The 17253-nt window shown below is 38.6% G+C and overlaps 1 protein-coding gene across 1 annotated transcript in view; it reads left to right on the top strand.

Moving 5' to 3' along the window:
* Nucleotides 1-2703: 2703 nt before the first annotated feature.
* ADGRD1 (adhesion G protein-coupled receptor D1) overlaps nt 2704-17253 on the top strand; it is a 449125-nt gene continuing 434575 nt past the window's right edge. Inside the window, exons 1-2 of the mRNA XM_051975862.1 lie at nt 2704-3383; nt 3524-3560. Of these exons, the coding sequence (XP_051831822.1) occupies nt 3318-3383; nt 3524-3560 (103 nt within the window). The 5' untranslated portion in view covers nt 2704-3317. The remainder of the gene's footprint in view (nt 3384-3523; nt 3561-17253) is intronic.

Raw genomic sequence — 17253 nt, 5'->3', positions numbered from 1 at the left:
AGAGTTTCCTCACTCCCTGTACTCCACATACTAAATAGCTTGTTGTATGGCCCCCTGCCCTCTCTGTAGTAACATCAGCCATGTTTATAAGAAGCAGTGGGGTGAAGTGGGAGGGGCACTGGGATTGGAGCCAGAAGACCTGGTTAAAATCAATGCCATAAGTTGGGTGAGGCAACAGAATTTTTCTTATAGGATGCTTATATTTTTAAAAAGCACTGGCAGTACTTGACAGTCGTGGAAACAACTGAACTCAGTACTCATAAGCACAAATAATTAGTTACTACCAGAAGTTATCAGATGGTGAGTTTATAGTTCACACACTTCCTTGCTTTAGGATTGGAGAGATTTTTTTGCGGGGGAGAAGAAGGAGGGGAGGAGATAAGGTCAGATAAGGTCAAGCAATCCAGTGTAGTGGAAACAATATTTGTCTTGGAGTCAAAAAGACCTTCACAGCTTTTGATAGTAATTTTTTTTAAGTTAAATTAGTTTATTATTATAATATCCCTCTTAACCCTGCATGCATTGGTTAACACGAAGTTGAACTTTTTGATAATGATTCTGGGTGAGTTATTTTACTTTCCTTTTTTGATTTTTTCCTATCAAATGAGAATGATCAGAACACCTGTCCCGCAAAGTTGTGGAGAGGAATAAATGGGATTATATATGGAAAGAACTTTGCCAGTCTGGAAGGTTATCTTTAATCATAGATCTAAAATTGTAAGGGACCTAAGAACCACAGAGATTCTAAGATTTTTTTTCCTCTTCTGATCCTCAACTTCTTTAGTTATTAAAGGGGGATTAGTGGAAATGATATCTATGTCCCATCACCAGACCTTTGCACTGACTTCCCCTTTCAACCTTTCCTATACCGGGAATTCATTTCCTCCCTTTGCTCACCAGGGGCTTTCTTTCTTTCTCCTTCACACTTCTCAGTGTTCCACTCAAGTATACTTCCTCTCTTGCATTTGCTTTTTTCCCTTTGAGGAAAGGGTTAGGGGAATTGAAAACTTAGTGGAAAGTCCATGGTGATGGTGGTGGAAGGGAGTGGGTGGAGAGCGTTGAAGGCTGGAGGCACAGCGTTGCCCCAGCAAAGCTTTCAGAGAAAGGGGATGTAACTGGACTCCAGTCCTGCAGGAAGGACAAAAGAGGAGTTCCTGGGTCTAGTGAGCTGAGACCCTTTTGTTTTTGGGAAGGAAGGCATAATCCAATGAGATAATGAACAGTAAAGCCTCTTTCAGCTCAAAAAATACTATGTAAATAAATGTCAGTTACATTGTGTCTTTTCATAGGATGTAAATAAATGTCAGTTACATTGTCTCTTTCATAGAATGTAAGCTCTTTGAGGGCAGACACCATTCACTTTTGTCTTTGCATCTTTTCTTGGCACATAAAATTAGGTGTTTTTGGATTGCTAGGTGACATCATAGTGCATAGAGTACTGAATCTGGAGTCAGGTTCATCTTCCTGAGATCAAATGCAGCCTGACTATATGACCCTGGACAAGCCACTTAACCCTATGTGCCTCAGTTTCCTCATCTGTAAAGTGATCTGGAGAAGGAAATGGCAAACCTCTTCAGTATCTTTGCCAAGAAAATGCCAAATAAGGTCTCAAAGAGTCAGACAAGGCCAAAATGACTCAATGTACTGGTTGCTATATAATCAAAATTCACTGATAAGGTTGTAATTCGATCCAGATTTTATTTCAGTTGATCCTCCAAACATTTCTGGGAAGTAGGTGATATATTACCCTGTGCCCTTCATTTTCTAGATAAGAAAGCCGGGACACACAGAGATTCAGTGATTTGCTCACACTCTCTTATCTAATACATATTTAAGGTAGGATTTGAATGCAGGTCTTCCAGACATAGAGCTCTATCCATTATGCCATTACCTAGTTGCCTCATCTAGTCCCCATCCAAACCTATTTTTCAGAAGAGGAAATAGAGACTCATGGTGATTAAGTGGCTTGCTCAAGCTCACTTGGGCATAAACATCAGAGGTAAAATTTGAAGCTGAATCCTCTAACTTCAGAGCCAAGTCTCTTTCCACCATATCATGCTGACTTCAAGGAACTTACATTGATAAAATATAACCAACATCTTCTAGAGTCTAGTGGAGAGAAGGCTCTTTTCTGTGTAGATAACACCATGGGGGGATATATTTCGGGAAACTGAGGCACAGATAGACAAAGGGGCTGGCTCTAGGTCTTCCCATAAATAGCATCCAGGATACTCAGAACTTTCCTAGGTATTTTGAATTGTGAAACATAAGAGCTGATAATAATAGTTTTGGAAAGAATGAAAGATAAAATTCCCCTGGCTGGGGAAGGGTTAAGTACTGCACTGCAGCCAACACTTTGGTCAGTGAAGGATGTGTGGGTTTGGTGTTTTTCCCCCCCTGAGTATCACCTTATTTCTTCCTTCAGCCAAACAAAACTTTCAGTTAAATAGATTTTTCTGTTTGCTCTAAGTTGAAATATTTATTAATATTTATGCTGGCTCAAGTGAACTAGCTGGGGGGTAGTGCACCTCCCCCTCTCTTCAATATTGTGTTCTCTGGTTTGCTTTCTGAACCCAAGAGACTTAAAACATTTCCAATTGTTCTTAACAGACTGGTGTTAGGACCCAGCGAGGAGAAAGCAGCAACAAGATATAAATAGAGAAACAGAATGGGACAAAGTTTGAAGAGAGAACATGACATCACTCAGACTTTCTCTCCACCCAACGAGATCTGGGATGGAGGTGCAAAACATGAGCCAGACAGGGAAGGACTTAGCAAATCATTTCAATTCTACTCCTCTGGAGAAAGCCGGAGCAAGTTTGTGAAAAAAGTTCTCTGAAGAGGTTTCTTTCCCCCATTCCCTTCTTTTTTAAAAGAATAACTCAGGAGCACAGCTGGATAGACTGGGTGCTCCTGAACACGACAGAGAATACGGGAGACCACATGCTGAATGAGAGAGACTTCTTGGCCCCAAGTGCAGGAAGATTTTTGGGATTGTTTCTGGACAACTGTGCGTTTTGGAATTGGATTGATTTTTCCCACATTCCTCAGCTGTTCTAGTAATGGTAAAGAGTTTATCGATTCCTGAAAGTTGTTGAATTTTGAAAACATCCATCCATGGCTCCGGACAAACAACAGGGACTGAGAGGACTTCTGAAATGAATTTTCTGAACTTGTATGAAGATGTCCATTTTACAAGAAAGTGAGAATTAATTTTTTCCCAAAAGAAACAAAGTTTTTTTTTTTTTTTCTTTCTGTAACTCACCTCCCTGGAATCTGGCTTGAGCCATTTTTAAAAAAACTTTCAGAAGACCACCATGAGGAAACTACCCTCTCTCTTCTGTTGGTGTTTGTGGATGCTTTTTTTGTTTTTGGAAAAGCAGGTAATTTTCAAAAGTGTGAGAGCATAGAGGGTGGGGTAACATTTGACCAGAATTTTATCAAGACTTCTTTATTATCTTTTGCTTTCTGCCTTATTATACAATATGATCTTTTTTTTTTTTTTTTTTGTATGTGTATGCAGGTATCTGGAAATTATCCTCAAACACAGGGACATCCAGGTGAGAGACAATCTTTATTGCTCAGTCCTCCAAACTTCTGCTGCAGTAGGATGGTCCCCGAGAGTCCCAGAGATCTGTGTTTGTTAAAGCCCAGATAAATTGGGGGATATTGGGATCACCAGCTTCTCTCTCGTTTTTTTTTTTTTTCTTGGTGTCCTACTGCTTTGGGTCTGAGCCTTACTCTAGCTCCCTATTGTGTACTTTGCTTCTGGCTTCAGATCTAGTGCCGGAGGGCTCACTCTGTCCTGTGTTCTGTTCTATGAAATCTTATTACAAAGGGGACAGCTTGATCAGCATATTTTCCCTTGCTGATGTTTCTCTACTGTTTCCCATGTACTGTTCTTTAAAACCATTTGTGTGTTATGTGTGTAAATCAAACTCCACACGTATACACATTCATATGAACCGTGAACCTCGTGGTAGATTCAATGCAGCTTTGAAATCTGGTCGGTCTTCCTGGGTTTTTTTTAACTTCCTATGTGCTGGTGTCCAAAGGTGAGTGAGAGTAATCGAGAAACTGAAAGTTTTATGTTGACTACACATTTCTAGCTCAGCTGTAGATCACAATTTCTCTTTGGTTGATTGGCTTACTTTGATTAAAGGAGCATGGAACAGGTATTGTTGAAGCTGGCAGTGTCCCATCAAGACGAAAAGATAATGGGGGCAGCTAGGTGGTGGAATGGATTTAGCACCATCCCTGAAGTCAGGAAGACCTGAGTTTAAATCTGGCCTCAAGACACTTAGCACTTCCTAGCTGTGTGACCCTGGGCAGGTCACTTAACCTCAATTGCCTCAAGGGAAAAAAAAAGATAGCCCTGGATAGGACCCAGAGCATAGTATCTGAAGGCAAAGGATGCAGATTCAAATTCTGACTACACTGTTTGATTCCCCATATGATCTCAGTCAAATAACTTCTCCCTTTCTGGTTTTGTTTCTTCATTTATCAATTGAGGTAGTTGGATTAAGATGAACTGTGTTGTCCATTTCATCTATGATGGAGGCAATTTAGGGAGCATACAAAGACCTGAATTCAAATGCAGCCTCAGACAATTACTACTGTATGACCTTTGGGCAAGCCACTTAATCTGTTTGCCTTAGTTTTCTCAACTAAAAAAAAGGAGATAATAATAGCACCTTCATGATATGGTGTTTGTAATGATCAATGAAGTAATATTTATAAAGCTTGACACAAAGTATTACATAAATGCTAGTTATTGTTATATAAATATAAAATTAGCATAGTGAATAGAGTGATGGTTGGAGTCGGGAAGACTTGTCTTCTTGAGTTTAAATGTGACAGCTACAAGTCACTTAACCCTATTTACCTCAATTTCTTCATCTTTCAAATAAATTGGAGAAGGAAAAGTCAAACCGCTCCAGTATTTTTGCCAAGAAAACCCCAAATGGGGTCATGGAGCATTGGACATAACTGAGCAAAGCATATGATTATATTAACATTAATATATGATATTATTTACTCTATTAATGTTTTTATCATATCATGTCATGTTGCATCATATCATATTGTATATTGTATATATTATAATTATATTACCATGGCATGTTTTCTTATAAATTTACTGTGGGCTGCTGGGAGCCTACATAGGTAATTGTGATAATCATTTGGAGGTTATTGGAGCCAAGGCTTGGATTTGGAACAAGAAGAGCTGGATTGAAATCCTAACTCTTCTGTTTATTATCTGTGTGATCACATGCACCCCTCTCTTATCTTGGCTTCCTCATCTGCAAAAAGAAGGGAGTTGGATAACATGGCCTCCCTTGATCCTATGACCTCTGTGCATTTGATAGAGGAGGCATGGAAGAGGAGATGGAAGACTAGAGTTCAAATCAAGATTCTGACCAGACTGGCTATGTGATCCTGGGCAAGTCATTTAATCTGTCAATCCTTCTCATGCAGCTGTTTTAGATCATAATTTGCAGAGAGAGCTTTTTTAATGGTACCTCCCCATAGTAAAGAAATCATGGGCTTAGCCATGTTTCAATCTTCCTAAGCCTCAGTTTCCATAAATATAATTATATATAATTATGTATGTATATATATTTCTATCTTTATACAGTCTCTCTCTCCTTTTCCTTCTCTGTCTTTCTCTCCTTTCCCCTTCTCTCTCCTCTTTTTTTCCCTTTCTCCTTCTCTGTCTCTATCTCTCTCAGTCTCTTTCTTTCTCTATCTCTCTGTGCATGTTTCTCTGTCTCTCTGTCTCCTCCCTCTCTCTTTCTCTTTCTGTCTTTCTCCTTCCTTCCTTCTGTCTCTGTCTGTCTCTGTCTCTCTCTTGTCTCTCTCTCATCTCTCTTTGTCCCTCTCTCTCTGTCTCTGTGTCATCTCTCTCTGACACTCTGTCTCTCTCTTTATATGAGGATGCTACAGGGTTGCTATGAGGCTTCTATTAGATAATGTGTTTAAAGCATTTTTGTCTTTGGAAAGCCTATGTACTGGTGGGCAAGTTACTTAGTTTCACTGAGCCTCAGTTTCTTCCCCCAAAAGGAGGTGGTTGGACTGTGTTGCTTTAGCATTTAGGGAACAATAATACCATCTGTGCATGCATTATAGTCCATGTATTGAGGAGAGGTATCTGGGAAGCTCCATTCCTTGTCTCCACCTTCTGAAGGAACAAGCTTTTTTGGCCAACCCAAAGATACGTGTTCCTTTTTCTCCTGTCTTCCCTTGTTCCCTTTCTTAGTATTTTCTTGCAGATAATAATCCTGAGAGATTTCCCCACTGCCTAGCCCAGGGCTTGCCACGTGGTAGATATATAAATTGATTGCATGATTGATCTGGGGGCAACCCCAGGGTATCGTGGACACAGTTGTCAACCACTGTGAATTTTTAACATAGTTCTGGCATGCCGTGTGAGAAAGTAGCTTCTGCTGCTTTGATTCACTTTTCTTGATAACACAGGTAGGGAAACTTCCCCAACTTCTAAGGTCATATTTCTTTTTTCTCCTTAATTGCTTCTTAGATCCATAAAGGATGTTATTGGATGGGTCCAAAGTTTAGAGGGACAGAAACAATGGAACTTAGCCCCTAATTAGCAAGAATAGTCAGTAGAACTAGAAAGCTGTCATCTAGTATTTCTTCCCTCCAATGACCCCATTCCTTTGCCCAACTATATTTTTTTCCCCAGGGGTGGCCTCCCTGGCAGTGGTCTTGGTGTCTGGAGAAGGGAATGGGTGATCTTTGTTCTCCCTTTCCCCACCCTGCTCCTTTACCTTATGGCCTTATATACTGAGGTTTGAGGTCTTTCTCTTCCCAACTGGTTTTGTTTTAAAAAGTTGATTTTAAAGTGCTTTCCCTGTTACTTTCCTGAAAGGCACAATTTGTGGTAATTGCCTCGGGTGCTAGAATTACTAGTTATGGTTTAACTTAGGTCCTTTCTTCTTTCCCGAGAGAGTATGGCATTAACTTCCTTATGTTCTCTCTTTCTCTCTCTCTCTTTTTTAAAGTACATTGATGCCTTTTAAACAAAATATTGACTTTATCACTGAGGATCCTTTACCCCCTACCTAACTGCAAATGAATCAGAGCATCAGATCTGGCAAGATATACTTTATTGAGTCAGAGATTTACCAGCTGTATGATTCTGGACAAGTAATTTCATTTTTTTAGCCCTTAGTTTCTTCTTCTGTAAAATGAATGGGTTACACCCATTGACCTCTCTATGATCCTGTGCTTTCTCTATTTCTTTTCTCCAAGCCACCTCTCACATTAAGCATTCCCTGATTTTTCTAGTTGCTAATCTTCTCCCCTTCATTGCCTTGTATTTGTTCCCAAACTATTTTGTATTTGTTTATTTTGTATATTTTTATATGTGTGTGTTTTCTCCTAAACCAGGGCTGGGGGACCTTTTTTCTGCCAAGGACCATTTGGATATTCATTTGCAGACCCAAAATTATCAACTTAGAGAATTCAAGCAGTGAAAGGTTATTCTATCTAGCCTTCAGCTCATCATCACTTGTGGTTGATTATAAAAATGATTTTGAGGATCTTATGCCTTATTCCCCACCCTTGTTCTAGAGAGTAAGGATTGCTTATTACTTGCCATTACTTCCCAAGCACAATGCCTAAATTAGTGCTTAATGATTGATTATTTCACCTCATAGAATGTATGATTCTTGAGGGGAAGAACTGTTTTATTTTGCCTTTGTACCTCCATGGGCAGTATAGGTGCTTTATAACTGCTTGCTGATTGCTTGAGAAGAAGAACATATACCTTTCCATTTTTCTTTTGAAACCAACATAGGCCGTTTCATTGATCAGAGGGTTTTTAGTTGTTTTCCTTAGAGTTATTGTGGCTGTTGTATATATCCGGTTCTCTTGGTCTGTATCAGTTCATATGAGTCTTTCTATGCTTCTCTGAATGCTTCAGGTTTATTTTTTTCTCATGGTATAATAATATTCTGTGCTATCCATAGACCTGGGCAACTGGAAGAGTCATCTTCCTGAATTCAAATCCACCTTCAAATATTTAAAGTATGATCCTGGGCAAGTCACTTCATTCTATTTGCCTCAGTTTCCTCATCTGTAAATGAGCTGGAGAAGAAAATAGCAAATTATTCCAGTACCTCTGCCAAGAAAACTCCAAATGGGATCACAGAGTTGGATACAACTTAAAAACAACTGACACAAATCCATAGACTACAATTATTCCAGCTATTCTGCAATCAATGGAGCCTATTTTGTTTCTAGTTTTTGACCATTGCCAAAAAAACCCCAAATGCTGCCATAAGTATTTTAGTTTAAATAGAACCTTCTCATTGCCTTTGATCTTCTGAGGGTGAAGCTCCTTGCGGTGTGATTGAGTCAAAGGTTAGACATTTTTATGTTGGATAAAGTGTTGTTCACATGAGATTGGGTCACAAGAGTTTATTGGATGGGGGAGTGACATGGACAGATCTTTGTGTTAGGAAAATCACTTTGGATTGGAAGAGGGCTTGGATTGGGGAAAGATTTAGGGAGGCAGTCTTACCAGCAGTAATTATTGCAGCAATCCAGGGATGAGATGATAAGGGTTTGCCCCAGGGTGGTGACATGACAAGGCCGGGGGAAATGCAGTGTAGATGAGAGATGTTGCAAAGGTGGAAAGGACAGTCTGTCACAACAGACTGATTATGTAAAATGAGTGAGGGTTAAGAATCAGAGATGAACATGAAGTCATGACTGTCTTTGACAGTAATAAGAAGGTTAGTAAGGGGAAAGCTCTTTTGGGAAAAAGATAATTCTTTTTTGGACATACTGAATTTGAGATGACTATGGGTTTCTGGATTTGTGCTCAGGAGAGAAATTAGAGCTGGATATCAATGACTGTATATCAGCGATCAACAAACATTTATTAAGTGCCTACTATATGCCAGTGAATGTCTTTTTATCTAGCCTTGATAATTGAATGGATGTTGCTTCAGTCAAACTGAGCTTTGTTAAAGACTTTTTGCCTAAAAAAGCCAAGATCTCCCACTACATTGGGGGGTATCTCCAGTCATCCTGATCTCTATCCAAATGGGTCAGTCATGTCATGGCATCCCCTCCCTGATGTCAAGGTCATCTTTGAGAGTGAAGGACAAATAACAAGGCAGCATCTAGAAATGGTGCTAGTACAAAATTCAAATACAAAGATGAAATAATATCTCTTTGCAATGGATTTATATTCTAAGCATATTTAAAAAGTACCTTAGAAATACATATAGGCAAGAAAATAAAAGTGTATATAAATCTGGGCAGTGAGACGTTGCAATAGATAGAGCAATCAGCCCTGGAGTTTAAATCTGGCTTCAGACACTCAGATGCTGTGTGAACCTGGGCTGGTCTTTTACCCCCTATTCATCCTCTCCCTGCGAAGGTATATAAATCATGAATATGAAATTAATAAATACATATAAATAAATTGGCTCAAGGTGGTTAAATTCAAGTGAGCTAAAGAGGGAGGACCCTATAGGTTGGGAGGAAGGAGGAAAAATTTTGTACACAACATGGAACTTGACTTGCAATTTAAAGAAAGGTATGAGAGAAAGAGAATCATCTACATAGAAATTATCATTGAATCCCTGGGAAATGATAAGTTCACCAAGGGATTGTTTGTTGAGGAAAAGAAGGAGACCCAGGGCTAGATGTTGGACCACACCAGGGTTAGTGGATATGGTCCATCCAAGGAGACTGAGAGTGAGCAGCAGGAGGAGAATCAGGAGAGAACACTATTTAATCTCAGCCTTTTTACTTCCATAGTTGTTGCTGCTTGCCAGTCTGGGAGGTTACTAAGGTAGTTTTTGGATTTTTGCCAGTCAGAGGAGAAATAAACTATCTCGAATTCCCTAGTCACTGAGGAAACTCTCATGTACACGAACACACACACACACACACACACACACACACACACACACACACAGGGATGATGGAGAAAGGCCATAAATAATATGCCAGTAGAAGAATTTATCTTACTGGTTCTAGCTTTCCAGGTCTGGCCCGGACAGCCCCATAGTGATGCTTCTCGCTCTTTGTTATGGATAATGTTTCATTCCTTACCTAATTGACCATATTCTCCTTTTTTTTTTTTTTTTTTTTTTATCACCCCTTCCTCTCCCTTCACTCCCTTCATTGGCTTTTTTCCACATTTCTGTGTGTACAAGCTGCACCTTTTGTTCTTCTCTCACTGGCATTGGTTCAAAGCTTTAGGGGATGATAGGGCCTGACACTGGGAAGGGTGACTATGGCTACCCTCCCTGGTACCATGATCCCAGGACCCTTCGACATTCCTCACAATATGACATCTGCTGGGAGTGGCTAGACTTCAGGTATTCAAAGCACGATCCCCAATGAAAGTGCTGAGGGATAGGACGGCCATAGGATACCGCTTCTCTTGTGTATTTACCACATTTCTTTCCAAACCTATAAAAAGAGGTTATTTTCATAATAAATGGAGGAAGTTCTTGCCAGTTGGATTCCCATCTGGGGAACCCTGCACAGTCCTAAAATGTTATAAGCTGCAGGTCTAAAAGTATGACTCAAAATTTGCTCCATTGGAGCATAATAGAAATTGATAGAAAAAAGTGGAATGCAACTATGTCTTTGCCATTTGGTATATTGGTGAGATATGAAAATAGTAGCAACAGAAGTCGCCATTTTTGTAGGCTTTCAGGTGGACAAATAATTTCATTTGATCTTCACAAAAACCGTGAGAGGCAGGAGGTATTTTATTTCCTCCCCTGTTACAGATGGGACAACCATATATGTGTCTGGATCAGGATCCATACACAAGGTTTCCCACTTAAGTCCAGCAGTCTATAAATTATATCTCTGGGGCCATTGCCAGATATATTGACCTATATCTTTCCAGTAGATTCTAAGGATTGGAAAAGGATGAGGGCGATGACTTTGTATAGTTCCATCTCACTAAAATCCAATTCACATGCAAGTCAAAACAGTATCCTCCTGATATCATCCATCCTCTTCAAAAAGGAAGGAAGGAAGGATAAACAACAACATAAAGAACATTAAGCCTCACTGCCTCTAACAATTGATCTTCCTTCCTTCCTTCCTTCCTTCCTTCCTTCCTTCCTTCCTTCCTTCCTTCCTTCCTTCCTTCCTTCCTTCCTTCCTCTCTCTTTCTCTCTTTCTTTCTCCCTCCCTCCCTTCTTTTTTTTTTTTTTTGTGGACAAACAAGAGCCCATTCCCCACAAATCTACGGATTAGATAGCACAAAGATTAACTCCATGTTTCAGAGATGTGGAAATTGTGGTTCCAAGTTCAAGTTCACATAGCAAATAAGTGACAAAGTCAAGACTTGAACCCCTTCTTCTGAAACTTTCCTCTAGACTCCAGCACCAACTCTAATTTTCAATATGTGAATGAGAGTTTTATAAATAGTGTGGTGGACTTGGGAAAACACAACAAAATGAAAAGGCAGAGATATTGTTAAGTAACATTCTTGAATCACAAGAACCTTCCTTTTAGGAAAGGAAGCCTACTTCCCTCTATTTTTCAGTGGCCTCTGCTAGGTAGCACCATATTACACAGAGCATAGTAAGAAGACCTGAGTTCAAATGCAGCCTCATTTACTAGCTGTGTGACGCTGGGCAAATGACTTAATCTCTGTTTGCCTCAGTGTCTCCTCTGTAAAATGGGGTAATAATAGCACCTATCTCCCAGAGTTTTTGTGAGGACTAAATGAGATAATAATTGTAAAGCTCTTAGTGCAGTGGCTGGCATATAGCAAGCACTGTATAAATGTGTAGTATTATTAATTATTATTATTATTTCCGTTAACTTTCCCTTGATTGCTTAAGTTTAAGTTTGAGATTTAAATGACCTGCCTCCCCAGTTAATATCCCACTGTGCTAGGACATTTGTTTCTTCTTTCCAGAAGAGCCAAGGATGTTCAAAATGGAATAGGAATTCCTCAGAATTAGGGTGAGCAATGGAATTAGACCTAATCAAATCTAATTTTTATTTACAAATACAGAAAGATTTCATGATGGAGACAACCAGAAGCTGAGGGCTTCTAGCTGATGCTAAATGTATGTGATCTAAAGGAAACAAAAGTGTTTTACCTGGAGAAGGGAAGGTTTAAGGTGAATTTAATAATTGTCTTTGCGTTCTTTTGAAGAATGGAGAGTAGATTAATTTTCTAGCCTCAGGGCCAGTAGTAATAGAAGGGAAGCTGCACAATATCATTAAGTCAGAATTTGAATCCAAGTTATCTTGCTCCAAACACAACACTTTTCTTCACTATGTTCTTTTTTGAAAACTAAGGTTATTGAGCACAAAAGATGGATTCTAGAAATCTGCAGAATCTGTTGTGTTTGCCCTTGCTGCTACAAAATCAAACATAAAATGCTTTATCTGTAGTAAGCGCCTGGTAAATAAATATTTGTTGTTTTGATTTCAAGTTTAGATAACAGAATGTCTCAGCTATGCTTTGAGATGGCAGATATGCTTGTGACTATATCTATGCAGTGCCAAGGAAAGTCAGTCAGTCAGCCAACCAGTATTTATTATACATCTGCCATGTGCCAGGCACTGTGCTGAAGGTTGGGATAAAAAGAAAGGCAAAAGTCTGGTTCTGGACCTCAAGATTCTCATATTCTAATGAGACAGCATACAAATCTCTGTGTCTTTCTATCTCTTCCTTCTCTCTACTTAATATTATAGATCTTTTAAATGATATACTTGATCTATCCATCTATTTATCTATTTATTATCTATCTATCTATCTCTTTCTCTGTTCTGTTTCTCTCTCTTCTCTACCTATTAATACTATATGCATCTTCTATGTTATATCTATTTATTTTTATTTATCTCTCTCTCTTTCTGTTTCTCTGCCTCTCCTTTCCACCTATCAATACCATATACTATATCTATTTATCTATTCTTCTGTATTTTTCTCCTTTCTACCTATCAGTGCTATATATGCTATATTCTATACTGTATTTATCTATCTACCTCTTCCTCTCTTTATCTGTCTCTCTTTCTCTTTTTCTTGCTCTCTCTGTTTCTCTCTCTCCTTTCTATCCCCCAATACTATATATTACCTCTATTTAACTATCTTTTTTCCTTCCTACTTATCAATTCTATATACTATATCTTCTATACTGTATCTATGCTATACTATATATTATATACTATATTTATATCTCCCTCTTTCTCCCCTCACTTCTTCTCCCCCCCTTTTCTCTGCCTTTCCTCTCTACCTATTCAGACTACTATATCTATCTATATTATATACTATACCCATCTCTTTTTCTCTGTTTCTATTTCTCTGCCTCTATTATCAATACTCTATACTGTATCTATATTATAAATTATATCTATTTATCCATCTCTCTGTCTCTCTTCTTTGCCAATCAATATATTCTATAACTATTCATCTATCCATCTCTCTCTTTTTTCTTTCTGTCTCTGTCTCTCTCTGGCTCTGGCTCTGAATATCCCTGTCTCTGTTTCTGTGCCTCCCCCCGACCCCTTTCCTTTCTTTTCCTTCTGTATCCTAGATATATATACTACACAATTAGAAGGTGTTCTCAGCGGGAAGACACTGGAGGGAAAGGTGATGGGATTGGGGTAAGAGACACTGGGAAAGGTTCCTACTGAAAGTGAGATTTCTTCTTAATCTTGAAGGAAATGCCAGAAATGAGGAGGAAGAGAGCACTCCAGGCATAGGACAGGTGAGATATATGGAGATGAGATGGGGAGTGTTATATATGAGATTCAGCAAATAGGCCGGTGCAACTCCATTGCAGAATATGGGACAGGAGTAAAGAAAAAGAATATTGGAAAGTTAGGGTGAAAGTCAGCTGTAAAGGGCTTTAAAAGCAAAACAAGAGATTTTCTATTTGATCCTGGGGTTATAGAGCTGGCGTTTTGGTAATGATCTGCCTAAAATGATCAATCTGGGGAATTCCAGGACCTAAGTAGATATTTTTATCTGGTATTATTTAGTCTGCCAGTCGACTTTGGCGTGACCAACTAGATTATTGTCGGATCCCCATTTCCCTAGAAGGAAGGAAATAAGCATTTATTAAGTGTGGACAATGTGCCAGGCTTATAAAGTACTGTTCTTAGTACTTTATAAATATTATTTCATTTGATCCTCACAACAACTTTGGGAAATAGGTGCTATTATTGTTCCCATTTTATAGTTCAGGAAACCGAAGCAGAAAGAGGTTATGATTTGCCCACACAGTGAGTATCTGAAAAGGGATTTGAATTTAGGGCTTTCTGAATTTGAATTAGGGCTTTCTGTGCTCCATCCTAGCCACTTCTAGGCTAACTTCCCTCAAAATGTTCGGAAGTTGAAATTGCCTTAGGGGATGTTAATGGAATAAGATCACTAACACTAGAGTCAAAGGATCTGGATTCAGATTTCATCTCTGACACTTCCTTAAACAACTCACTTATCTTTTTTCAACCTCAATTTCCTTTTCTGTAAATGAGGGAGATTGGAATGGATTTCCTTTGAGGCTCCTTCCAGTGTTTTTGAAGAGGCCTTCTTGCTAACTAAGGTTATAAGGAATTTAAAAAACAACCTTAGACATTACAAATCATGTGGTATGCTGGGAAAAAAAAATCATTGGTTTTGGAATTGGAGGATCTGGATTCAAATTCTGCTCCTAGTGCTATAGAGTACCTACTGTTTGATAAGCTTAGCTAAGGAGGCAAAGATTTAAAAAAATGAAGTATATCTTCCTGCTCTTGAGGAAGGAATACTCTCTTTGGAGAAAAAAACAATATATAAATAGAAAAATATAGAATCAAGCATTTGTTCACTAATGGACTTCAGGATTTTTTTGGGGGGATTGGGGTGGGGGCACCTTGTTCATGGGCAGAGGGTGAAGTCGAGATGGTTCATTAAGCAGGAATCACAGGAGATATTGACTAAGTCATCACAGATCACATTTTTCTAGTTTATAAACATGTCCTTTTGCAGATAACTTTTTTTTTTTATGAAGTGGAAAAACAAACCTAAAAAACAAAACCCTTTTTCACCGGATAGCCGTTGGCTGGCCCGGGTATGGAATGAACAGCTGACTTCTATCCAGTTCTAAAAGAACAGGGACTCCAACCCCCACTGAATAAAGCTCCAGGTCTGAGAAGAAGAGGCCAAATACGGTGAAGATGGCAAAAATTCAGGACTGAGTCTTCCTTTTCCCTTGGGAGAAGTTTGCTAGGAGTGATCAAGACAGACTCCTTCATTGGACCTCAGTTTCTTTATTTGTAAAATGAAGGAAAATATTCATCAAATACTATTTTCCAGATACTGTAAACTAAGAGCTTTGCAAATATCTCATTTGAAACTAATAACATTCGGGGATAGGTGCTGTTATTATTCCCTTTTTACAGTTGAGGAAACTGAGGCAAACAGCAGTCAAAGTCATGCAGCTAGGGACTGGACTACTCATAGGTTCTTACTATTTTTTGTCCTGGATCTCTTTACCAATCTGTTGAAGCTTATCAATCATTTCACAGAGAAATGTTTTAAAACACATAAAATAAAATTGATAGGATTACAAAGTAATCAGGCTTAAATACAATCTATATCTGTCTCGGTCTCTATCTTTATCTTTCTGTCTCTTTCTCTGTCTATTTCTATCTATCTCTGTCTCTGTGTCTACCTGGATTTTAATTAACAGCCCTTGGTTGTTGATCTCCAACTTTCCTTATAGATCTGAGATCTATATATAGATCCCTGGGAGCCCTACGAACAGGGGCATATAAAAATAGGCCAAAAAAAAATCTGATTTGTATGGTGTAAAGGCTTCATTTTCCCCCTCCCCACCAACTTGATACGATTTAGATGTCTTTTGAAGCCTGTTGGAAGGTCTTGAGAAATCTGATGTTTACTTGATCAAACTCTTTCAAAGATCAGAGAGGAAGATTACATTTCTTAAGTGAGCCTAAAATGAACTTTTGTATGTTTTAATGCTTCCGTATAGCTCAAACTTTGTGGATACTTCCTCAATTTGTACTACTAGTTTGGCTATCCAGATAGTGCCTTTTCAAGATGCTAGGTGTTAGATTTCCCCCCTAGTTCATGAGCCCCCACTAGTGTTCTTCTTCCATTGATTACTAGTTGATTTTACTTAGCCAACCAGTCCTAAACTAGTTTTTAGGAACACATATTTGGGGTAGAAAGGGTGGAAATTTAGGCCATGTAAAAGCAAAAATAGATCAACTAAAATTTATTTAAAAAGTAAAAAAAAAAAAAGAAAAAAAGACAGTCAAGAATAGACTTAGAAAATGAACTGTTAATAAAATCTGTGCTTACTGTCTGATGTGATAAGAGTATTTTCATAAGGAAGATTTAAGGAATATATGTCAGTTTTGTGAATTCAATATTAAATCATGTAAAATAAATGATTGCAGCAAAAGGAGGACTTATTGAATATTAAAAAAATTAAATATGTTTAAAAAAAGAAAAGTAGTACTCACTAAGGTGTTTCATCCTTCCAAACCTGGGGTGCATTCTTCTGAAGTATATACAGAGGAAAATGAACTTGGTAAGAAAAAATATGTGGCAAGGGAATAAACCCACAGGGCCTGGAAGTCCCCTTGTTGGAAGTCCTTTTCTTCTCTTTGTAGAGCCCATCAGGAATTTTTCCATGGGCACTGACTGATCCAGCTCCTCGTAGAGTCCCAAAGTTGTATTTCCTTTCTGTCTAATTCATCCTCAGCTTTGATTTCTAATGCTGCCACCTGCTACTGCTGTTCTGGGGACAAACCTAGGAAACCTGGGAGGATTTCCAAATCTTCCAACCTTTAGAAGTTCACAAGGTTATCCTCTGGTCTGTGGAGGAGGAAATAAGGGTCCTTCTCTTTTGCCCTTTTAACCCAAGGGACTCCTTCTTAGAATTTTAGTTGGATGGCAAATCCTCAAAAGCTTGGATTCTGAAATGGCTTGCTATTTTATATAAGATCCACTGGATGGATAGAGAGGAATCTCATAAGCCAATTCCAGTACATTTCTTGTATAGCTTATAGCTTATTTAATTTCATCCAATGACATTTGCTTCTAAATTGATTGGAGATTTTTCACATCTCCTTTAATGCCATTAATTGATTACTTGGTTTAATAGAGATATTCTCACCTGATTAGGATATTGGGGCTCCAATATATTGTAAGTTTTAATTGGAATGGGAGTGATTTATTTATGGATTCAATTGACCCCTGCCTCTTAGGCAAATACACTC

Source organism: Antechinus flavipes, chromosome 1, assembly GCF_016432865.1.
Source record: "Antechinus flavipes isolate AdamAnt ecotype Samford, QLD, Australia chromosome 1, AdamAnt_v2, whole genome shotgun sequence".
Classification (NCBI taxonomy): domain Eukaryota; kingdom Metazoa; phylum Chordata; class Mammalia; order Dasyuromorphia; family Dasyuridae; genus Antechinus; species Antechinus flavipes.
Note: the sequence above shows the minus strand (reverse complement) of the source record. Positions and strands in the feature narration are given on the sequence as shown.